At 38.0% G+C, this 26,465-nt stretch overlaps 1 protein-coding gene across 3 annotated transcripts in view; it reads left to right on the plus strand.

The window, feature by feature from the left end:
* Positions 1-26,465, plus strand: part of LOC132903314 (uncharacterized) — a 142,074-nt gene that overhangs the window by 9,259 nt on the left and 106,350 nt on the right. For all 3 annotated transcript variants that reach the window (XM_060951327.1, XM_060951329.1, XM_060951328.1), the window contains exons 2-3: positions 14,931-15,108; positions 20,657-20,861. In XM_060951327.1, coding sequence (XP_060807310.1) covers positions 14,941-15,108; positions 20,657-20,861 — 373 coding nt within the window. In that variant the 5' untranslated portion in view covers positions 14,931-14,940. The remainder of the gene's footprint in view (positions 1-14,930; positions 15,109-20,656; positions 20,862-26,465) is intronic.

A 26,465-nucleotide genomic window follows, 5' to 3' on the forward strand; every position in this document is an offset into this window, starting at 1 on the left:
ACCGCCGAACTTGCATGAAGAGAGTTATGAATGTGGACGAAGCGAAGGAAGTATGCAAGAGATCGCGGCTAGTGGGAAGATGTAGTCTCTGCCTACACCTCCGGGATAAAGGCGTGATTTTATGTATGTAGATCATTACGAGAGTCCCTTCTGTACCTCGGTACTATAACAACATCTGTGCCTGGCGTAAGCGCGTCTTATAGCCGAAGCCACTCCAATAAAAATAAACCGGCATGTATTAAAGTCTCGGTGTCGTAGGTCAGGCGCGTAAGTATACGACATTGGCGAACTGACCCTTGTGACAAACGGAATAAGGTTCAGGTTTATATCAAATAAATTTGTGGATAATGCGAACGGTCAATGGGTTTCATGTCGTTACGTCTTGTGTCTTCTTCTTTTAGGCAATGCCTGTTAGTATTTGAATCTCAATTCGTGGATGTCGTAAAAGGCGACTAAGGGATACGCTTATAAATTTGGGATTTTTTTAGACGATAGGCTATAAACATGTCATTATTTGAATTTCAACTCTTATCATTAAGCCAAACATTTGAATGTGGCTTTTCAGTATTTTCGAGACTATTGGCTCTGGCTACCTCGCAAGGGATATAGACGTTGATGATATGAATTAATACATGAAAGGTTTTTATACGAAGCGTCTCCCTATCTAATCTCCGTAACCTTTTGAAGAGAATCTTAAGGGATACAGACGTTATTGTATGTTACCTATGAATATTTGTATATCTTGTGTTAATATTGTTAAGTGCTGGAAAAACAAGCTTTGGATGCGTTCCAATCGTGTCAGGAAACAGCTGACGCCCATTTTTTTTTCTTATCTCTATGAATTACCAATTTGTTGGGCGGAAAAAATTACCTCAATAAATATGGATTTATTCGTACATTAACTTTAGTTCAATAGTTTTTAGATCGTCCTTGTTTTGAGTAAAATTTTCGAGATTAAAAAGTTTGTATTTTGGAAATCCTCTCACAGTAGGTAGGTAAGTATTCATTGCGGGATATTACTGATAACAATAAATCAATCCCTTGAAAGCTGTCGAATCTATACTTAAACAATTTTTGTAGGATCAACTGAATTTTTGATAATATGTTTCATCGTTATTGTTCTCCTTTAAGTTTTTTTATATATAAAACTACTATTTGAAATGGACTATTTGAATCTCAATTCTATCATTAAGCCAAACAGCTGAACGTGGCCTTACAGTCTATTTAAGACTGTTGGCTCTGTCTACCCCGCATGAGATATAGACGTGTCTTTATGTATGTATGGATGTATATGGGTCACATTACACAGTTAGATTAAATAAAGTTAAATTTTACGTTAAATATAACCATAAGGGTATGCAATTCACTCATAAGGTGACCCGGTAAAGATTCACTAACAAAAGTATTTAACCCTAAAACTTTGGAGTTTCTAGAAATTTCTCTTACATACATACATAAAATCACGCCTCTTTCCCGGAGGGGTAGGCAGAGACTACCTCTTTGCACTTGCCACGATCTCTGCACACTTCCTTCGCTTTATCCACATTCATAACTCTCTTCACGCTAGCTCGGCGGTTTCGTATACTCTTGACCTGACCCTTTACCAAATTTCCCTTATTTGCTCACAAATTGTGACGAATCGATTCGATCAACCATCTAACTGACTGAAGCTAACATTTCACCTGCCAAATGATTTCTCTCAAAGATTACAACGGCATAGTCGAAATTCATTTTAATTTTGACATTCTCGACAGGCGTAACCATAGGATCACAATAATACAATCGAGTGTCCTATTTCTGGCAAATCAAATCGGGTTTGAACCGGCGACCTTTGTGGTGTACGGCGTAATCGCGGAGTTGCGTGACATTTTTCGTTGTTTCATTAAAATGGCTCATACTGTAGATAAAACTTCAAAATACATACATATAATCACGTCTATATCCCTAGCGGGGTAGACAGAGCCAACATTCCCGAAAAGACTGATAGGCCACGTTCAGCTGTTTGGCTTTATGATGGAATTGAAATTCAAATAGTGACAGGTTGCTAGCCCATCGCCTAAAAGAAGAATCCCAAGTTTATAAGCCAATCCCTTAGTCGCCTTTTACGACATCCATGGGAACGAGATGGAGTGGTCCTATTCTTTTTTTATTTGTGCTGGGAACCACACGGATTATTTAGATATTACTATAAAATTACTTTGACTAATTCCTTCTTCCCTACTCATATTATTGATGCGAAAGTTAATCTGTCTGTTACGCTTTCACGCCTAAAACACTGAATTAGGGGAGAATGGCTTAATGAAAGGGTTGAAGGGTGAACTTTTGCGGGGAACGAAGTTGCGGGCAACAGCTACTATGTCAAAACAGCGCCTTCCTGATAAAATTGAATAAAGGAAAAGGTAGTATCTTTATATTTTGTTAATGATGTCTTTCACAGAGATCGGTCTTTAAGGCCATAGTGATGTTAATTATTATTCCTTACGGGGTAGACAGAGCCAACAGCAGAGAAACGAATGAAGCTGGAGAGTTAATTATGAGAATGCTATTGATTTAACATATCTTTTGTTCTTCAAGTTGGCTACAATACACATGAATTGTTAGCTTTAGCATAAACATACTTGAAAAGACTGATAGGCCACGTTCAGCTATTTGGCTTAATAATTGAATTGAGATTCAAATAGTGACAGGTTGCTAGCTTATTGCCCAAAGGCAGAATCCCAAGATAATATGCCTATCCCTTAGTCTCCTTTTACTACCTCCATGGCAACAAAATGGAATGGTCTTATTCTTTTATTAATTGGTGCCGGGAACCACACGGCACATAAACGGAACATAAAACAAGACTTTTTACAATAAACCAAACGTTGGTCATACATACAGCAAAAAACTCGTAGTCGGAAATCAGCCACCGATCAATCATACTCTATGAAATTGTCTGCAACTGTCTAGCGCCAAAGGAAAATGGCCATTAATCATAAACTTTACAGCCCTATAGTATCCGCTGTGCTGTGGATATTACCACTCAAGTTTACGATTGCAAATAGCTACTTAACTTGTGGATTTTACATTTGTTACAAGCTGTTGCCTGCAAATTCGTTCGACATAAAACGAAATCTGTGTGACTATATTGAGCTTCTATATTGTTGAATGTATATACAGTTCATTGAAAATATCAATACAAAAAGTGAATACACTGTTTTTAGAAGATGAGAGTTTTCTTTTGTATATGTATCAACAATTAATTTGAACCGAGCCTAACACATCTATGAAACTCGCATTCGAATCACAGCCGAGTTTATACGCTTATCCATTACCATTGTCGCTTTTTAAGGAATCTTTTGGAAAGACTTATTTATTTATTTACTTTTCTTATGATTTCTTTTCTTATGGTGCAATAAAGAGTATCTATCTATCTATCTTAATACCTAAGACTGTGTAAGACTTTGCAATAAAGACATTGCAAAAAAACCTAAAAAAAAAGAAGAATGTATATAAAGTTAGGAAGCGGCCCTATTCTAAACTGCCGGGAACCACACGGCATTTTCATACCTACTTACGTTTCAATTTAATTCACCATCAGAACTGCGTGTGCTCGAAACGCGGACGGCCCCCATAATTCAATCTGCATCAGTCAAAGCCGACCGTAAACATACAGCCTTGGCCAAAAGTATTAGGCACCCCCAACTTTTATTAAAATAATGAAGTAAAACAACTTTTATTTTCTATATTTATTTATTTCTTAAAAATTAGGTTAATATAAACAAGAAAAGCTTAAAATCTAGTAGGTCCACCTTTAGATTTTATTACTGCACTGATTCGAGCCGGCATGCTGCATACTAACTTTGTACACTCATTCCTAGAAAAACTGTTCCATTCTTAAACTAATGCATTTTTAATGCACTTTTTGATGAAATACTATGCTCCTTGATCCTCTGCTTTAAAATACCCCAAAGATGTTCTATTGGGTTGAGGTCTGGAGACTGCATCGGCCACTCCAGCACCTCAATATTATTTTCAACAAACCAACGCATCACAATCCCTGACTTATGACACGGTGCGTTGTCTTGCTGAAAAATGACGCCGTCTAGGTTGGTGTCACCGTAAATGCTTATTAGCGATGGTATTAGAGGAGTTTTGAGTACTTGGATGTACTTTTCACTGTTCATACAACCTTCACAAACAAACATTTCACCAACGCCATCGGCAGCCATGCAGCCCCAGATCATAATGCTACCTCTGCCGTGCTTGCCAGTAGGTACAACGCAATCTGCATGGTATTCTGCGCCCATACGTCGCCTCACAAAGGTCACACCCGGTGTCCCAAAAACCTGGTTGAGGAAAAAACAATACCTATTAGGAAATTGATTATAATTTGTAATATTAGAGTGGAACTAAAAAGGAAACGTTCTTAATTATAAGAAAACTACTAGAATTGACTCACCTTAAAGTTAGATTCATCAGAACACACCACATTAGCCCAATCTTCCTCTGTGAAATGTTGGTACTGTAAAGCTGTTCTAGGCGCTTTTTTTAATTAGTTTCTGACAGCCTAGGCTTCTTCCTGGCTTTGCACCTTTTTAGGCCTGCTTCCCCGAGTCTTCTTGTGTCGGTTCGCGAACTTATTGACTTTCCAGCTTCATCTGACAAGGCAGCAGCAAGCGCGGATGAAGTTTTCTTCCTATTTTTCAGTGACTCTCGAACCAATTTTCTATCTTTGCGATCCGTAGTCACACGTTTTCGGCCTGCTCGTGGTTTGTCGTCGTGGGTACCGGTCTCAGTAAACCGTTTGATGGCCGACTGTACAGCGCAACGCGAACATTTCACCAACTTGGCGATTTCTTTCTGGGATCGCCCTTGTTCGTGTAAAAGTTCAATTTTCACTCGATTTTCAATAGTAATTTTACTTTTTATGGGCATTTTAGAATTAATATGATGTCAATTTGTCGCTCAAAAAAAATTACAGCTCGTTTACTAATTGAAGTCTAGAACACAACTGGTCATATAATCACTGATGAGATTACAAAAAACTGAAATCTTGTGTTTTCGGTGACCAGGGTTTTTCATGACCTCAAAATATGCCACCTACTGTGCCAGGTAACGTTTTATGACCCTGACAATACATTAAAGATAAGTATTTATTCATTGTTTCAATAGTAAACATGCATTGTGTATTTTTAAGGGGTGCCTAAAACTTTTGGCCAAGGCTGTAGTTATATCATGCGAACTGTCTGGCACACGAATTTGTAGATATATAGAAGATAGATAGATATAGTATGCGAGCTCTATGCAAACACGGATTGTAGGTAGCAGGATAGTTATATACGAGTATTCAATACAAGGTCTGGGTACAGAGAGCATCACAATTTTATGGGTAACTTCAGTACTTGATTGTGTAGTTTGTTTAACGATGATCTTACGGTGATTGATTGATTGAAAAATCTGCACATTCAAGCATCTGGATGTAGCTGGATACGAGTATACAAGGTCTGTGTACGGTCAGCATCTCAATTTTAGGAGAAACTGTAGTAGTCGATGATCTTTTGTTGATTGAATACTTGAGGAAGAATGTTCAGGTAACTTGATGTGTAACCTGCCGCGTTTTGGCAAAATGTCGCACGTAAGATAGTACGAGATTACTTAAAAATTGATGGAATAAAGACACTCTTGATTTGGACTAGTTTTACAAGTTAAAAGAGGTCGTGGGTTTAGCTATAGACACGAGATCGAGCAAGAAGCCTCTAGAAAATAGCGAGCTACTTACCTTGGTGAACGCTGATAGTCTGAAAAGGTGAAGACCAAGGCGCGTGCGCACTTTTATAGGGCTCCCGTGCTGTGAACACACCGAGACCGAAGCGGCACGACGTCACTAACCATGATCCAATGTGTTAGGTTTGTTTCCCATACAAAGGTTGAGGAGGTCAGATAGATAGTCGCTTCATGTAGAAATCTGACTCACCCAATCACAAAGGCACACCCCGAGCTCCTACTGAGTGGTAAGGACGCAACTGGGACTAACGCCATGTAACACGGTACAGTGACCTTCTGAAGTCATATAATGACCACTGTATGTATGAGTACATACTATTAGTATAAGTATCGTATGAGGTAATAGTAATGGTACTACATAATATTACGTGAACGATAATGCGATCAAACGACACAAAATAAAATGAGCGCAGATATATAGCTTGGCTCAAATATTGCGTTTATCATGTAGGTACCTAATTTGTTTTGTAACATTAAGTTACGTACTAAAAATCATAGATATTATTAAAATTATACACGCTTTCTTGTGACATAGTTAAGTAAAATATTGCATACATTATTAACTTTTGTATAAGTAAAGTACTTACAATATGCATACAGTTTCGACTATCGAACCACAACTAGATGAAATAAGAGATTTATTCAAGTTCAACTATGTTTTGATTTGGTACAAACGATATCTTACGTTTATTATTGACGATTGCCACATGATAAATGTTTTGTTTTATGTTATAAAAATAATTAAAACAACGACAACGTCAGTAATAATAAGCGTTAACATTAAATTTATTACCCACTTATCGCAAATTGATGGGAACCGACCCGTGTCTATGCCACCTTGTTCATTAAAATTTGCAAACAATCGATAAAAAAAATTTGTGTAATATCCGCACTGTCCTTGTTCTGTGCGGCCGTCGAGAGTGAAAACGAACCGGTTGCGTCCGGCGTGCTCCGGTTATGGCTTCTTAATGGCTTTTGATGTCGGCTAGACAAACATGCGAGAGGGGAGAGGGGGGGGGGGGGAGTGTTAATGGAATACTGATTGAGATCCAGGCGAGAACTAAGCCGATTTTGGTGATGAGGCAAGCATACATTGAGCAATTTTAGGAGAAGGTAAAAAGACGAAAGTAAAAACTATGACTTCTCCTTTTTAACTTTTCGATTGCCGTAATTACACATCATTTCCTCTGACCATCTGACCTCCGCAGCCTTCAGCTCTCCGCAGGGGAACCTGCCCCATATTGGATCATAGTAAAATCTGTACTACATGTTAGTGCCATCTAAGTCCCCTTTTACGAAGTCGAATTCTTAAACGCCGGGATCCACACGGCACTGTCTACGTTTTCCATCACGTAACAACTCGCAGCCTACTCGGAGGATCAATATTTTCATAAATTGAGCGCTGTATTAAACTGTGTTTATCCGACATTAACGAATCGGCCGGCGGGCGGTCAAATAAAACATGAGAGCCACCCCCCGGTTGTGTAGGGTGTAGGGTGGCGGTATAACATTGGCAACGTGACGGGATAATAATTATAACGATTTTTATATTAAATTATATTTTTTTTTTGCTCAATTTTATGCAACGATGGGCGATAAATAAACACACGGTAACGGAATTCAATATCTTTCAAAATAATTGTATTTGATACATACATACATACATATGGTCACGTCGATATCCCTTGCGGGGTAGACAGAGCTAACATTCTTGAAAAACTGAATGGCCAAGTTGAATTTTATTTGATTTTAAGTTTATTTAATTATCAAATTTTATTTGGTTTCTATAAAGGAATACATAGTATATAGTCACGTCTATATCCCTTGCGGGGTAGACATAGCCAGCAGTCTTGAAAAGACTGAAAGGCCACGTTCAGTTGTTTGGCTTAATAACAGAATTGAGATTCAAATACTGACAGTTTGCTAGCCCATCGCCTACAAAAAGAATCCAAAGTTAATATGCCTTTCCTTGGTCGCCTTTTATGACATCCATGTAAATATATGAATTGGTTCTATTCTGAAGTGCCTGGAACCACCCGGCTTCATTTAAATCCATTTTGAACCTAAATATCACTGTTTTTTGTTCTGTTTTTCGTAAGCACACCTACTGGCTGCAGACTTGACTTTTTCGTTGCATTTTGCTGACATTAACAGCTTCCGTTCCATTTATTCATTCAACCGGTATCGGTGTAATGCGCGTGCGATGATGCACTTTTACACAACCGCCCAAAATATATGCGGTATGTTTTCAGGCTTCTTGAATTGAGAAATTTATGAGATTTTATTTATATCTTCAATGGTTTATAGTTTCATGTGCCGTGTGGTTCCCGGCACCAGTACAAAAAAGAATAGGACCACTCCCTTTCCCATGGATGTCGTATAAGGCGACTAAGGGATAGGCTTATAAACTTGGGATTCTTCTTTTAGGCGATGGGCTAGCAACCCGTCACTATTTGAATCTCAATTCTATCATTAAGCCAAGCAGCTGATCGTGGCCTATCAGTCTTTTCAAGACTATTGGCTCTGTCTACCCCGTAAGGGATAAAGACGTGATCATATGTATGTATTATGTATGTTATAGTTTCAATTTGAATGAAGATATTCATGTTTAGGTATCAATCTTTGTGGTTTCGTTAGCGTAGTAAAGGATTTGATTTTGTTCATCGCAAATACCACGGGGACGCTGTTACATGCTAAACGAAGGTTACCATATGTTACATGTCCTCTATGGTAGAAAATGAATAATGTTACTTACCAATTTGTTTTTTGTGCAATGGATAATGATAATGATAGAGTGACATAATGCTTAATAATATGGAAACTAACTTTTTCATCTACAATTGACTTGAAACCATTCCAACTCCCCGTCTTTTTTCCAATACTTACAACTTTTGGTAATTAAATTTCATTGTATAAGGACATATCTTGCTTTCTTTCATCAGGCAGATTGAGGTCACTCAAAATTCAAACAAAACAAATGAAAGCATAATTTAAAAAAGTCCATATTAAAATGTAATTGTGGTCACATCCCTTCTCCACACCCCCTCTGTCTGCTGTCTAAACATTGTGAGGCTCGAATATTAGATATGCCTAAAAAAACAGCCTCTTACTTTATTTCATATACCTGCTTATTTATTAAATACTTGCAACCCGTGTACCGTGTGGTTCTCGGCACCAATAAATAAAAGGATAGGACCACTTCATCTCTTTCCCATGGATGTAGTGGAAGGCGACTAAGGGATAGGCTTATAAACTTGCGATTCTTCTTTTGGGCGATGGGCTAGCAACCTGTCACTATTTGAATCTCAATTCAATACTATCATCAAGCCAAACAGCTGAGCGTGGCCATTAGGCTTTTCAAAACTGTTTACTCTGTCTACCCCGCAAGGGATATAGGTGTGACTATATGTATGTATGTAATCTGTGACCATACAATGACGAGTTTAATGCTAGACTTTAGATAGACATAACAAAACTGAATACCTAACGAATCCGAGGCGAGGTCGCAAGTTCAAAAGTCATCGGGGTCAATAAGTGACGCAACCAAATGGCTCGAACTTTACCTGATTTACTTAACCTCGGGGCCGATGGTTCAAACGCATTTTGTACGATACTAGCGGTAGGATGCGGCTTTGCTTGGGTATCAGAATGTTTATGTATTTCACTCTCTGCTAATGTCTGTGTAGTGTACCTACTAGTATTTGCTTGCTTAGTTGGAATATAGGCATTCTAGTAAGTACCCTTCTTTTTTAGTAAATAAAATAATTTGAATTTTGTATTGATTTCGATTCTGGTTTTATTGTGAAGCTTGATTTGTGTGAGTGCTCGTGTAAGCTTCGTGTTGTGTGTGAGTGCGAGGCATTCCGTAAAAACTCAAATGGAGTACACAACATATAACTTCAAACTAGTTTTATTCTTACCGGCCATAGCACTGTACAGAAATTAACGATTTTCTGGAAATATATATACATACACCTCATGCCTCTTTTCCGGGATTAAAAAAATATATTACATCTTTACAATTGCCACGATCCCTGCATACTTTTTTCTCTTTGTCCACAATCTCAACTCACCGATAGTTGCGGAATGGTAGAATGATTTTTATCGCTCCAGAATTCTTATTGTTTCTTGTTCTTCTTAGCGGTCATGGTCACTCGCAGGGAATGAAAAGTTCTTTTACACTTTGCATATAACCACAAACGGCACTGTTTATTTGGTGACGTTACCAAATAAAAAAATAAATTGCCGCTTACTTACCCATGTTTTACAATAAAGTTTTGAATTTGAATTTGTTTTTTTTTTGCCGCTGCAGACTGTACCGTCTGCGCCGTAATGTTTGTCACAGAAACGGCTTGTCGCACGGTATGATTCGTATGATGTATCGATCGAGTCTATGTCGGCCTCGGCCTACGTAAGCCTACTTCTTTGAATACACCAGCTTTTGCTCCTGGCTTTGTGCGGTCAAAATTGAATATATTGTTTGTTTGTTTGTTTGTAAATTCTTTTTTGTACATAACAAATTATAAGTAGTACATAAAAATACATTAAAAATAACGATGTACTTACAAGGGCGGACTTATCCCTGTGAGGGATTTCTTCCAGTCAACCAGGTATTTCAAAGAAACATATTATGTTAAAGGATAGTAGCTACAGCTAGGTACAATGGCAAAAACACTATAAAAATATTAATTATATTACTCGTATTATCAACTTATTCCATTCATCTTTTAGGCTTTAGGTTAGCAAATTGTCTCTTTAAATTTCAATTCCATTATATAGCTGAACGCCGCGATAAAGGTTAGAGACTTGATTATACTTATGTAATATGTATGTTTGTTTATCAATTAGGGGATTTAATTGAGGATGTTGTAATTAAGGGTCAGGTCAACAGTAATTCGTCAAACTTAGGCAGGCAAGTAAGAAGGATGAATGTCTCTGCCTACCCCCCTGGCAAGATATATACTAAGCTGTGTCATCTAGGATTAATCATATATTTAGGTTTCAATATCAAGTGTTTTTCTACATGTGAAGTATTGAATGAGATTCCATGATTAAAGGAACGTCAAATAATAATCTAGAATGATCGATACGATGATTTAATGGTCCTATTGTCATATCAGCGGTGGGATCTTTATAGCCGAAATATAATATATATTTAATTGTTTGTTATATCTACTATAGACGTATAGTGTACTGGGGTGGAGAAAAATAAAAAACGATATATAAGAACATACATGTGTACATACATATAACCACGTCTATATCCCTTGCGGGGTAGACAGAGCCAACGGTCTTAAGGACTGATAGGCCACGATCAGCTGTTTGGTCTAATGATAGAATTGAGATTCAAAATGACAGTTTGCTAGCCTGTCGCCTAAAAGAAGAATCCCAAGTTTAAAAGCCTACCCCTTAGTCGCATTTTACGACATCCATGGATAAATATAAGATACAACGTTGTTTTATGTATTGAAATATATGACTATATTTTCTTATATTTGAGTTCCCAGTATGTCATTATGTCTAAACCTAGCGACTCTTCCCGGCTCTAATGTAGTGGAAATTGTAATCTGCATTATGTAAATCTGAGCTTTGTCACGGTAATGTTTTACCCAAATCCGTTCAATATATTTAGCAAACTTTCGCATTTATTAGTAGGTATGATTACAGATCGCCCTGAGTTCGAGATAGGATTCCATAAATGACGAGGGTACTAGAATAATTTCAATTTTTAACGATAGCCAATAACTATTTAATTAGAAATGCTTTTTGATATATACATACGTTTATATGATTTATACATATACTGATGAATGTCCATACATTTGAAAAGAGCTTTCAATATTCAATTTATTTTAAACTCAATTTACTTACCCTTGTTACCGAGAAATACCTTTTACCCTTTACAATTTCTGTCGAACCCATGCATACAAATTTAATTGTTGTATCTCGTGATTGTTGCTATTAGGACCTGGCACGACCATAGTAAATTCTACAGAAGGTGACGTTATGGAAATCATATTTAATGTATGAATTTTCTAAAAAAAATTGTTGTAAAATCATGATATAATGATAGTTGTGTATTACAATGGGCTAGCAACCTGTCACTATTTGAATCTCAATTCTAACATTAAGCCAAATGGCTGAACGTGGCCATTCGGACTTTTCAAGACTGTTGGCTTTGTCTACCCCGCAAGGGATATAGTCGTGACCATATGTATGTATGTATGTGTATTACAATGCACATACATACTCTTCTTGTGCAGAATATCGCGCACAACGTTAATGATTGATTTGATTTTCATACCCCTTAGTGATAGGGTTGTCCACCCGTAACATTTTTTTTAACTAGAAATTACTTAAAAATGATTTACATGGCAAAACAACGTTTGCCGGGACAGCTAGTATTAATATAAATTACTGTGTATAATGGCTTTTTGTTATCTGAAGTTAACCTTCTTGTTCTTTTCTACTACGCACAGACCACCACTAGGTGTCGTGGCTGTTCACTAATCGGCGTCGCCATCGCATCGCAATTAAATATACCAGCACTAAATGACTAAATGTTTCGTGAGCACCACTCGTAAATATAGGGGGGGTTTAGGCGTAATGCGACTGGTATTGGCGCCTGTGGGCTTGCTTGATAAATGACTCCATTTTTCACACGACAGCTAATGCATGAACTGTACTGAACGGCCTTCGGTAATTTATATCTTACCTGATTGTACCCGCAGCACTTACCATACCACCATCTACAAAAGATTTTTCACTTATCCCACGGGAATTGTAGTTTTTACCGGGATGAATACCCTATGTCCTTCTTCAGACTCTTTTTTATATATATATTAAAAATTTCAAAAAGAATGGTCAAGTAGATAACGCGGGAAGAGGTAACTCGCGAGAGGAACAAACAACTTTAAAAACCCGAGTGGACATTCTGGTAATAAGATCTAACGTGCCAAGATACCTTTCTTCCGTCTGGCCAAGAGCTCCAAATTATACATTTTTAGTTATGAATGTGGATTAATCGAAAGAAGTATGCAGGGATAGTTGCGAGCGTCGTGGTGAAATGACTGCGATCCTATGATACCCTCAAAATGGCAAGAAGGGCGCACGGAGGGGTTTTAGTGGGTAGGTTGGTACATTAGGTGCCGGGAGTCCCACTCTCTCCCGGGTGAAGACACGGGGGGTTGTCCGTAAAAAGGATTTCCCCATGCGATAACAAAAAAAGGGATAGTTGCGAGTGAAAAGAAGTAGTTTCTGCGTACCATCCAGGAAAGAGGTGGAGTTTTATGTATGCATTTAGTTCAAAATGGAACTGACACAGCTGAGGCAGTCCTCCGCCACAGGCAAATGATCTTTTACTAGTTTGCAAAATTTAACATTTAACACAAATAAACATGCAAAAAGTATATATTAATTGTTTTGATTCATAAAATGAATTTTGTGTTTCATTGTTAGTATGTCAGCATTTTTGTTGATATCGGTGCGCAAACACATGTTATCGTTATCGGCAATTTAAATGTAATACTCACACCAAACAAAACTATTCCATAACCACTTTATAAAAAGTTCGAGACTTATTGGCTCTGTTTATCCCGTAAGGCTTGGTGATATTTCTGTCATATTTGCTCATTGGATTGATGAGATATTTAATTTGAGGAGTGTAAAAAATCTTAACGAATCGCGAAGAATATGATGCAATGATGCAAAAATTAAGCTAGTCTTGAAACATAATCTCTTCATTAATCAAAGAAATAACAAATGGAAATTTTAAATAGTTATTTCTAGTGCTCAAGGCACAGCTACCTTGCGGGGTAGACAGAACCAACAATTGCTAGCCCATCGCCTAAAAGAACCCTAAGTTTGTAAGCATATCCCTTAGTCGCCTTTTACGACTTCCATGGGAACGAGATGGAGTGGTCCTATTCTTGTTGCACAATCTTCTGTTCAATAAACATTTTAAAAATCAGAATGGCATAAATAACACTATGATGTTACAATTATTGATTTTTTCGTAACTAATGTAAGACGTCACATCATTCTTTTGAGTTCAACCCTTTTCCTACTTTATCGTGGTCGGGTCTGCACATAAATTACGTTATTCGTATTTCTAAGTTTCTCTACAAGATTTATTGAAATGGTAATCCATGGATATCCTTCTTAAAGAAACAGTATCCATATGGTATTAAGGATATGACCATACTAATAGCAAATCACCGTTATATTCAATGTATGAGCTTGATATTAAAGCATTCTCTATCAGTCAACTCTAGATAGAATATAAGAAATCTGGTAAGACAAGGGAATGCTTAGAATACTGATGGTCTAGTAGACTGGGATGTAACAAGCGTTTGACTTAACAGGATTTCTCTTTAAATAGGTAAATCTATATTAATAAAAGAAATAATAGTTTGTAACTTCGATAATTTGTTTGGTCAATCTTCGGATATAATGAATCGATCGTTTAAATACTTTTACCGTTAAAAAGGCAACGCGCACGTCGTGGTATTTAAATGTGTCTGATAAATTCAAAAGCCGATAGATTTGCGTAATATTCTGATAACAATGATAACACTTTTGACGTGACAACGTCTTATAATTCGATTGAGCCGGCTGCACGCACGAAAAAACATGACTGATGCGTCGTTGCCTCGCTCTGAGGCGTTCTATGTAAGGTTTGAAGTGCAAGCGAGAGCACGGAACGAGTGACAAAGAGGCACAATCGGCCTCCTCTATATACATACAAATCTATTAAACAAATTAAATTAAAATTTTCTGTTGAAAAATGCTACCATTCCATCAGTATTTTCTTAAGACGTTGTTACATTCAACTTTTGTCAGTAAACCGACTTTACAGACAACCGATTTTGTAAATGCCGTATGGTTCCCTGCACCAAATAGAAAAAAGAATAGGACCACTCCATCACTCTCCCATGGATGTCGTAAAAGGCGACTAAGGGGTAGGTTTATAAACTTGAAATTCTTTTAGGCGATGGGCTAGCAACCCGTCACTATTAGAATCTCAATTCTATCTTAAAGCCAAATAGCTGAACGTGGCCTACCAGTCTTTACAAGACTGTTAGCTCTGTCTACCCCGCAAGGGATATAGACGTGATTATATGTTTATGTCGATTTTGTAAATCAATTCGTCTCTTTGCCAACAGTGAAGCGGCCATGGAGAAGGCGAAGGCCTACATAAAGAGCTCGCTTGGCGCTTCAAAACCAGCGTCGCCGTCGTTGGAGAAACCGTGCGCCCCGCCGGACGAAGTGCGAGTGTGCTTCGTCTGCGGCGGTGCCGGGTTCAGTGACTCTTACACCGTGAGGGTCAAGCCCGATGCCCAGGTCTGTGCTGCCTTCTCTTTTTTAGCTCTTTCAATGGGAACTGCTTCAGATTTAATGTAAATAATTTTGTTGGTGGTTGATTTTATAGTGCACTGTTAATTCAGCAAGAATAGCTAACATATCTGATTCGGAGAAATTGATACTGATGTCTTGGACTGGATCTGTTTCTCCTTGTCTTTTAGTTATTTTAACAAATTCAGCGTCTACTTCAGAGTGATTCTCATAAAAGGCTTGGGATTGTTTTATAAATACCATTATTGTTGATGGGTGAATTACGAATGTGCTTAGTTTGCGGCTGTGCGGGGTTCAGCGACTCTTATACCGTCAGGGTCAAGCCCAATGCCTGTGAGAGTGTACCTCTCTTATCCTTTATCGAGCATTTCGAGATGTGATTACAGTAACATAGTCCCGTGTGGTTCTCGGCACGAATAGAAAAAAGAATAGGACCACTCCATCTCTTTCTCATGGATGTCATAAAAGGCGTCTAAGGCTTATACTTGAGATTCTCCTTTTAGGCGATGAGCTAGAAACGTGTCACTATTTGTATCTTAATTTTATCATTCAGCTAAATAGCTGAACGTGACCCTTCAGTCTTTTGATGACTGTTGGCTCTGTCTACCCCGTAGGGGATATAGACGCGATTATAAGTTATGTTTTACGAGTAATATATACATATAAATCAACTTATGCCATGAGGATTACAATGCTCTAACGTTAAGATTTCCACACTTTCCACTTTGTCAGTGGCGTCGCGAAAAAATTAACCACACCAACAAACTCAAACAATGATATCACGGTGCTCCACTCAAATTGTGGTCGTTTCCTCGGCGCCAATCTGAACGAGCCAAGGTCTGGTAATGGGAGCCAGTTCCAGCCGGATCGGAAATGACGGGCGAGTGAAACGATTGACATCTGACACGCGACACTTGTGCGTACGTATAGTGTAGTGACCACGATTTTGCGCTGGCGCATTGCCAAATACAGTCCACTTGAGGTGGGACTTCTTAGAATACGAGTATACCTAGGATCGTATTGATTAAGTTAAATATGTAGTAATTTTGAAAAGTAGTAAGGAAAGGACATACAGGAAGTATGAGTCTGCGCAGAAGTCTTATTTTCATATGGCGCCAAAATATTTGTGTGGTCGAGCCTATCAGACAGAGCCCGCCATCTGAACCCGCGAACTGACTGTCCGCTATTGTACTAATGAGCGAGATAGCAACAGGCAATTTTGTTTTTGTGATTTAAATTTTCTTGTAAGAAAGTATGTATTTTATTTGAGTTTTCATTTAGTTATTCAAATTCTTCAAAACTTTTATTGATTATTATAGGACACTTTATATCACTTAATAATTGTAAAATCTTTTGGTTTCACAACATTTGTTGACGTCAAATTAATTACTTAAAACTAAGTTTACTGCCGCTTCCAATGCGTCAGTGCAGAAGAAGCGATACCAAACTGCACTTCAGCATTTTCTTCAACAACGTCAACTTCACAACTATCCAAACTTAGAATAGAAATGTGAATTCGACAGTAGGTTGTGTATTCTAGGTGAATATTGTCGAGGCTTCTTAAAACGTGGTTCATAGTGGGTACTGTCTGCTTGTTATAATTTCGTTGCCCTCTTGTCAGAAGACATCGTTAGAAACTGGTTTGTATCAGTTGTCAATTGACGAAATTAAAATACTATTGACCTTGCATGATACAATTCGGATGATATTGTCATCAACAGTTTCATGTTAGGTACGTATTGTATTTTTATCTATCCAGTGTTTAAGTTCGTTGGGTATTCAAATCGGTTAAGTAGTTTTTAAGATAGTCACAGTTTTGTAAAAACTGCAAAAGGTTCGCGAGATCTAAATACGCGGCGAACAAGTTTAAATGTTTCTACAATAAAGTGTTTTCTACAGAATGCATGAAATACAAAACAAGTAAAGTACAGATGAGGATTCAGAAAAAAAGAAGCGAAACTACCAAGCAAAACTGGAAACTGTAATAGAAGCATGTCAATTGACTGAAAAAAATTACAAGGGCCTATCAACTTGATAAACTTCTTTTAGGTGATGAGTTAGCAACATGTTGTTATTTCAATCTCAATTCCACCAGCCCTAGAGCCGTTCGTACTTGAAGTCTTTTCAAGATTGTTGGCTTTGTCTATGCCGTTGATTGCATGTTTAGGTAATTAAATTGACATCAGTACCTTTTTAAAAAAAAACATCTCTTTTTTTCTGCAATTGATGTTTTCATTGTATCATATCCTTAAAATCTGTGCTTCGTTTACACAATATTTGTCACATTAGCGCTGACAAATGGTGTCTAACAAATTTTCTATGCTCGTCAATTGAATAATGTGTGTTTATTTATAGCATAAGTGTGACCATCGTTAGGAGGAAGTTAAATTATTTTTCTAAATTGTTGGTTTATATCGACGACATTTTTGTGCGGGGGCATTTTATCTTAAGTCATGGCAACATCCTTTTGGGCCTTGCAGGGCCATAGTTTACAGAGCAACCGATAGTCGAAACGGTAAGGTGCCCAGTTAAAATGCGTGATGCGCAGAAAGGAACACAGGTTCGAATTCCACCTTGGCCATGTACCAATGACTATTTTGGAAGCTATATATCACGTCTATATCCCTTACAGACAGAGCCAACAGTCTTCAAAAGACTGATGGGCCACGTAACTTAAATCTAATTAAAGACATAATTAAATTTAAGTATATTATTTATACAAATTGTTAGGAGTTGGAGAGGTTTGACAAAGTATATAGGTGGTTGGAAGAATTTCCATGATCAGGCCAAGTACTAGGGTAATAGGACCGTGGAAGACAAAAGTTAAAATTGTGGCAACATCTCTACTCTACAGCACCAAAAAATCTCGCACACAAATTACGAATTGGAGCAATCTCCGTGCCGTGTAGTTCCCGACAGTTCAGCATAATATCGCTGTATCTTTCTCATGGATGTTCCAGATTCATGTAGTTTAGCTTTTACCAAGATTCATTATGAATCATTATGGGTTAGAATTCCTTGGAAAGGTTACGGAGACCAGTTAGAAGTCGCTTACCCATGAGTCATAACATCAAGTCTGGCGGAAGTTCTTGGTGGCGGTCGAGCTTTAAATATTGATCCCGCTACAAAGACAGCTTAAAAGTTTATCCATAGACACAAAGCTAAATAGTTAATCCTTAGTCTCTGGTACGGTACGTCTATAAATATGCGTAGTATATGTTGAAACATTATTCTCGGAAATGTCTATTCACTTGCTATTAGACGTGAGAATTATGTTGACGATTGAAAAAGCTACAATTTACTGTTTTTCTACACAAACTAATATCTCTGCTTTTTTTTAAATATGATATTTGACACATAATACAGACTGACTTGTATTATTTTAGTAGTACATTGAAATACGAAACGCAGGAAATATCATTTGTGAATTATGTGTATGGCGAACATTTAAATAAAGTTGCAGTGATGCATCTTTTTTAAATTATGAATGAACGAGACTTGTGTTATGGGATACTAACTCTACAAAATATATGAAACTATATTTTATTAGCTTTAGTCAGCTCTACCGATATTCCCATTTTCACTTCCCTCCTAAATATCTAATCCAATTAAAATCCGAATGGTTCCCGGCAATAATAGAAAAAAAGAGTAGTACCACTCCATCTCTTTCCCATGGATGTCGTAAAAGGCGATTGTTCTGTCAGGCGACGGGCTAGCAACCTGTCACTACAGTCCAGAGTGATCATCTACCCGCGCTCTATATTCCACGCATTCATAACTCCATAGTTACCTACTTCTCACATTCCACCAGTCTACAAGACATTGACTTGTCAATCTTAATTATTGACGGGCACGAAAGTCGGACGGTCGCCCGCCATTGTATGGAAAGCGTCTGCGCAGCCCAGAACCTTTTTTGTGCGGACATATTTGCAACGACAAAAGGACTGAGTACCATTCGCCTTTTATGTTAACTGATTGATGTGAATTGAGAAATTAGTGTGTTGTTTTTGGAAGAGTTGATTGGATAGCTCTTCGTTTGGATAGAGACGGAGACTAAATGAAACAAAAAGACATCGGACCCTTTCGCCGAAAATTTTTGGGCAGAATTAAAAAAAAAAATCAAATACTTGCCACAATTTTTTAAAGAAGGGGTCAGCGTTAAATATTACACGTTATGTCCGTTTTAGCAAACCGCTTGAACCTGATAATATGTCAGTTAAAAACGCAATGTGATGAAAATTAGCGCTTAAAAATAAGACCACCCTATATATCTTTCCCATGGATGTCGTAAAAGGCGACTAAGGGAAAGGCTAATAAAACTTGGGATTCTTCTTGTAGGCAATGAACTAGCGACCTGTCACTTTAAATCTCAATTCCATGTTTAGCCATACACCTGAACGTTGCATTTTAGTCTTTTCAAGACTGTTTGTTCTGCCTACCTGCAAGGGATAAAAGCGTGGCTATATGTATGCATCAGTCATGTCATGTTTTCAAAATCCATGTGAAATATGTGTTATGATATGAGAATAATATCTGTCTAACACGATTTCCGATGGGAAGCGGACACAATGGCGGGCTTATTCCATCTCTCGTGTCAGCCAGCCATGCGAGAACAAAAAGAAGATTTATTCGGAAAATGTCGAGCGTTTACCCGTTTGTCATGAGAACTGAATTCCTGTTTTTTTTGCAAACTTTTTGTCTATTCTAACTCAGCTGTGTGGTGCATATATATGCACCATCACATTTGAGCACAATGGTTGGTATGCGAACAATGACATTTGGTAACGACAAGTAGATTCCATTTTCGTAATTGGTTATCAAATAAGAAAAAAAAAACTATGTTCGTTTCGGTTACGAAAGATCACCGACGGAAGTGGATTAAAGGAATTTACTAGTACCTAAAGATTAGGAAACTGATTTTAACTTTATGAAATGTCTTTTCAAGGATTAAATCAATTAAACATACTCGTATCAAAGTATTCTCTCGTCCACACTTCTATTCCAAGTTTGGACAATTGTGAAGTTGACGTTATTGAAGAAAAGCTGCAGTGCAGTACATTACCGCTTCTTCTGCACTGACTCTTTGAAAGCGGCAGCGAACTTAGTTTTAAGTAATTTATTTGACGTCAACCAATGTCGTGAAACCAAAAGATATGACAATTATTAAGTGCTGTTGAAATGTCCCATATAATTAAAAAAAAAAATGGTTCCCGGCACCAGTACAAAAAATAATAGGACCACTCCATCTCTTTCCAATGGATGTCGTAAAAGGCGACTAAGGGATAGGCTTACATACTTGGAATTCTTTTTTTAGGCGATGGGCTAGCAATCTGTCACTATTTGAATCTCAATTCTATCATTAAGCCAAATAGCTGAGTGTGGCCTATCAGTCTTTCCAAGACTGTTGGCTCTGTCTACCCCACAAGGGATTTAAACGTGACCATATGTATGTATGTAAAAAAAAATTTGAACGAACTAGGTATATTTACGAGCTATCAGTTCCTAGTTGTCACCATAAACGAAATTCGTTCCGCAGACCTCGGAGCCTTACTTCCCGTTCCTGGGTGCGCACGCGCCGCCTACCGGGTACCGGGCCGACGGCGATGAGGACGGCACAGTGAGATGCTGCTGCGTCTGCTACACGTTCCTCAGGCAGCAGTGGGAGCAGTACGACAGGGAGAACAAGCCGCACAGCCAGCGGTTCTACTGGATGAAGAGGCTGGACGGCAAGCCTTTTATTGGTGAGTTTTATTTGGTTTGGGAACTCTTTGGATTACCAAAGAGTTGTGTATCTTTGAGGACGGCACTGTGAGATGCTGCTGCGTCTGCTACACGTTCCTCAGGCAGCAGTGGGAGCAGTACGACAGGGAGAACAAGCCGCACAGCCAGCGGTTCTACTGGATGAAGAGGCTGGACGGCAAACCTTTTATTGGTGAGTTTTATTTGGATTGGGAACTCTTTGGATTACCAAAGAGTTCTTTCAGGAAAAGAGATCTTTGAGGAAGGCAATGTGGGATGCTGTCGTTAGAGGCTCGATGGCCTTTCTTTGAAAATTAGGATTTTTTTGGATTACTATAAATTAAACCGCGTTACGTTAAACATCCTTTTAATTTTAATTTCCACTAGCTGTGCCCGCGACTTCGTCCGCGTGGAATAGTTATTTGGGCATCATATTTATTTTTGCAAACATCCTCCTCGGCTTTATCAATTTGGCGGTCACGCGTATTAGAAAGAACGCTGGTTCGCCGTATTAAATGTTTCGCTGCAAATTGCTTATAACGACTATATCTCAAAACCTGTTCGTCTGATTTATATACTGTAAATGGCAATTTTAGTCTACATGAAAAGCCGAAAGTAATAAACATATTTATTTGGATAAGGATTAATACTGAATTAAAGAAAATTGGTTTCAAAATAACTTATGTTTATAATGAAAAAATAATCTTAAAAAAGTGGTTATTGTAAATAAACCTTAAGAGATAGATATATGCTCTCGCGGACTTTTTTGTGGCAAAAAATGAGTACTTCACATCTTTAGTACATTGTTTTACTATATCTTTGTTGGTTTGCGCAGCGTTCGCGTGGAAAGCTCGCAGATGGCCGACTCATTCAACTTTCACCTGCATTGTTGACGTTTCCCGTAGGAAATCCGGGATAAAATGTAGCCTATAGCCTTCCTCGATAAATAGACTATCTAACAGTGAAAGAATTATTCAAATCGGTTCAGTAGTTTCTGAGATTAGCGCGTTTAAACAAACAAACAAACAAACAAATAAACAAACAAAACAAACTCTTCAGCTTTATAATATTAGTATATTAGTATATTTCCATTAAAAGTTTGGATAGTCAGGTGTGCTTACTACCTTGATGAAGTCTCTATATTAAAACACCAATAGTATCATCATGATGCTGATTTACATCATGTTTGCCCATACGGGATTGGAAAAGCCAACTTGACTAAAAAAATGTTACCTCCCTCTGAAAAATTGTAATGCTTTATTGAAATTTTCACGAGAGGCAACACTCGATGCACAGACTGCCTAATGAATCAGCAGAGGTCGGTCGCAGACACTTCACTACGGGGAGCGGTTAACGGCAGGTGGAATACATAAATTGGAAACGTGATTTTGACGAGCTTCTGTCATTACTTGGATAAAACGCGGCTTATTCAAATTGACGAGGGACGCTCTTGCGAGTGGTCAGGTCAAAAGTGCTCTCAAACGACGAGCTTGCATCATAAATTCATGTGGACGAAGCGATAGAAGCACGCGAGGATCACAGAAAGTGGATAGATACATACATAAAATCACGCTTCTTTCCCGGAGGGGTAAGCAGAGACTACCTCTTTCAACTTGCCACGATCTCTGCATATTTCCTTCGCTTCATCCACATCCATAACTCTCTTCATAAGTGGATATATGTAGACTCTTTAGCCAGCCCTAAGAGACGTGATCATATTAAGTAATTGAATTCCTAAGAAATATATTCTTACTTTCGGATCCCGAAACGTCGTGTGCAACCCGAACAAAAATTTAAATTTTTCGTTGAAAAACCCCGATTCAATTTTGCGTAACATGCAACACAAGCGAAATCAATAGTCTAACGTTGTACAAAGCCCGAGCGCCGCGGGCCCAGAAATATTTTGTCGTAAAACTCAATTGCGTAATTGATTTCGCCCATCAGAGCCGCGGTGTTCTGGTGAAAATAATAATAAAAAAAAACTTCATAGAGCCGTCAGAACAAAAGCAAATACTTAAAAATCAATAGGAACGGAAACGCGTGTGTCCAGCGTGATGTCTTCAGATTGGGAGAGTTGATTAGCGAGTAAAGATGTGTTTAGTGAGAGAGTTTAAATAAGGCTATGTTTGTTTGTTTGTACTCAATATTTTTGTCGCGCAGAAATTTATATAGTTACAAGAATGTTAAATGGTAATCCATACATATAATAAAATTGTAACTGACCAATAGCTGTACTTGAAGGATATAGCCAAAACATCGACTTAGTTGATTTTTTGAATTTCATTCTGTCCGTACGTTAGATCGCGTGCCTTAAAAAAAAATTTATGTGAATAAAGCAAAAAAAAAAAATTGTGGATCCTGGCAAGTGAAAAGATTGCTTCTCTTTGTAACCTTCAAGGAAAGAGGTGTGATGTACTAAATAACTTTCAAATGAGAAGTAGCCCTAATGAGGAATAGCTTAAAATGAGAAATACACTCCCATAGCGAGTCGGTTGTCGCAATGAGAATTAGCCCTAATGCGCCTAAACGTTGTTATTACCTGCAAGTCCCCTATTTTGAACGTTGTCAATTGTTACGTTCGTTACGCGATGTGGACAGACAAAAATTGCCAACTCGTCTGTATAGACATGCAGAATTTTAGCCAACTTGCTGTAATGTAATAATTTTTTTTTTATTCAGTTCAATTTCTGAGTATTTTGCCGCCTCGTATTATCGTAGTCAGTCGTAGTCATCTACAGCTTTTACCGTTAGGGATAGGCTTATTAACTTGGGATTCCTCTTTTAGGCGATGGGCTAGCAACCTGTCACTATTTGAATCTCAATTCTATTACTAAGCCAAACAGCTGAGCGTGGCCTATCAGTATTTTCGACACTGGTGGCTGTCTACCCCGCCGGGGGTATAGACGTGATCATGTGTATGTATGTATGTATGTTCCACTGGTGTGGAAAAAGTGTGTATGTATGTACAAAGGAAGTGTGAATGGGACTGTTGGTGTGGGAAGGCCTAGACGAACATACCTTGATCAAATCGGAGACGTTCTAGCAAAAGGTCAGGTCAAGAGTACACGAAACCGGCGAGATTGCATGAAGAGAGTTATGAATGTGGATGAAGCGTAAGAAGTGTGCAGGGATCGTGGCAAGTGGAAAGATGTGGTCTTTGCCTACCCCTCTGGGAAAGAGGCGTGATTTATGTATGTATGTATGTTGCACTGGTTGTATCTATGATGACTGACTTTCAAGTTTGAAGAAGTCTTCTTGGTTTTTATGAACCAAGTGGATTGAAGGCCCTATGTTGGCGCGCTATGGAAGAGCAGTAGTTATAATTAGATTAAAGAGATGTGACGTCCATAAGTGATACCTTGTATCCAATTTTGAAAATAAATCTATTCTATTCTATTTATAAGAACTCTTGTTGTGTGCTTTTTTGGCTAACATAGTTATCCACTTAATTTGTCATAATGATTCCACTACTTTCCTATAATGATACCAACATAAATTCTCCTTTCAAGTCGTGATCGGCTCATTATTTCACCAGAGACACAATCCTGATACTCCCACTGTGAACCAGTTTGAACCAGTTACAACCAGATAGAGGCGTGAAGAGCGCGAATGTTCCGCGAACCACTTTTGTTACACGTCCTACAATGGCGCCTGCTTTGTTTTAGACAGCGTAACGCGAATACTATTGAAACATGGCTTGATTGTGTCACACAATAGCATAGGTGGTCGTCATTAGAAGGCTTTTTAGATACATCATCATAAATCACGCCTCTTTCCCGGAGGAGTAGGTAGAGACTACACCTTTCCACTTGCCACGATCCCTGCAAATTTAAAGTTTTTCTGTTTCGTCAGCTGGTAGACTACCAGCCAAACGGCCTCTGTGGCGCAGCGGTAGAACGCTTGTCTGTGACACCGGAGGTCCCGGGTTCGAATCCCGGCCAGGGCATGATGAGAAACGAACTTTTTGTGATTGGCCTGGGTCTTGGATGTTTATCTATATAAGTATTTATTATAAAATATAGTATCGTTGAGTTAGTATCTCGTAACACAAGTCTCGAACTTACTTCGAGGCTAATTTAATCTGTGTAATTTGTCCCGTATATATTTATTTATTTATTAAGTCCGCCTTTTGTATATTTTTTTTTGTAATACATACTTACATACGGTCACGTCTATATCCCTAGCGGGTTAGACAGAGCCAACAGTCTTGAAGAGACTGATATGCTGAACGTGCAGCTGCTTGGATTTATGATAGAATTGAGATTCAAATAGTTACAGATTGCTAGCCCATCGCCTAAATGAAGAATCCCAAGTTTATAAGCCTATACCACATCCCCATCTTATTATTAACTTCATCATTCGCCTTTAAAATACGTAATCATCACCGTATCGATTGGAAGGTAGTCATTTTGGAATTTTGGAAAAAGACGTGATTATATGTATGTGTATGTATGTATGATAAAGTTAGCGATATAAACTGTTTCGCCATTAATCCCAAACCTATTATTCCAAGCGGCGTAGTTTTCGCAACGCACTTCTCAGTTCGACTCCCGCGCAGGTCACGGGGTTAAATGATGCAATAGACAAAATAATGAGAGTGCAGAATGATATCTCAGGTGCATTTATAACTTGATAGGTGGAGATAAAATGAGGGTTATATAATCTTGTATTAAAGTCAAATCCGTTCAGAATTTTTACTTGACATAAATTTGAACATTTAATTTGTATATGTGAATGAAAAATGCACGTATTTGATAAACAAGAACATATGTGCATTATATCACGTCTTAATCGTTTACGGGATAGACATAGCCAATAGCCTCGAAAAGACTGAAAGCAGCTGGATGGCTTTAGCTATATGTAAACAAGTACCTACATTTTATAAATTTGTATATTTCTATTTATTGAACCAGTTCTATTAATTAAAAGTTTAGTTGTTTCTGTACTTTATATATTTTGTATACAAGTCATATTTGTATAATGAGCCCATTCATGTCTGAAGCACTCTGATTGATGAATTTGATGGTCTGATTCGAGTGAGATTTGATTGTGGTGATCAGTTGGTTTGCATACAGACAGACAGATCTATGTAATCCTCTTATTGAGAAGTGATTCAAAGAAAAAAATGTGTACCCCGTAATGGAAAACGTGAACTATGACGTGTTTATCCATTACGGGGTACACAGAGCCAATAGTCTCGCTAAGATCAACGTTCAGCTGAATGGCTTTAGGACGAAATTGAGATTCAGATAATGCTCTCATTGAAAACTTATTTGATTATGTAAGAAGGGAAAAGTGAAGAAATAATCTTCATACATACATAATTATGATCCCTTGCGAGGTAGACAGAGCCAACAGTCTTGAAAAGACTGATAGACCATGTTCTGCTGTTTGGCTTATTGATAGAATTGAGATTTAAATAGTGACAGGTTGCTAGCCCATCGCCTAAAAGAAGAATCCCAATTTTATAAGCCTACCCCTTAGTCGCCTTTCACAACATCCATGGGAATGAGACGGAGTGGTTTCATTCCTTGTTTTATTGGTGTCGGGAACCACACGGCATATTATATTTATAAATAATCTGTTTCGAGGAATCGCCGTTGTCA

This window comes from Amyelois transitella, chromosome 24 (genome assembly GCF_032362555.1).
Source record: "Amyelois transitella isolate CPQ chromosome 24, ilAmyTran1.1, whole genome shotgun sequence".
Taxonomy (NCBI): Eukaryota; Metazoa; Arthropoda; class Insecta; order Lepidoptera; family Pyralidae; genus Amyelois; species Amyelois transitella.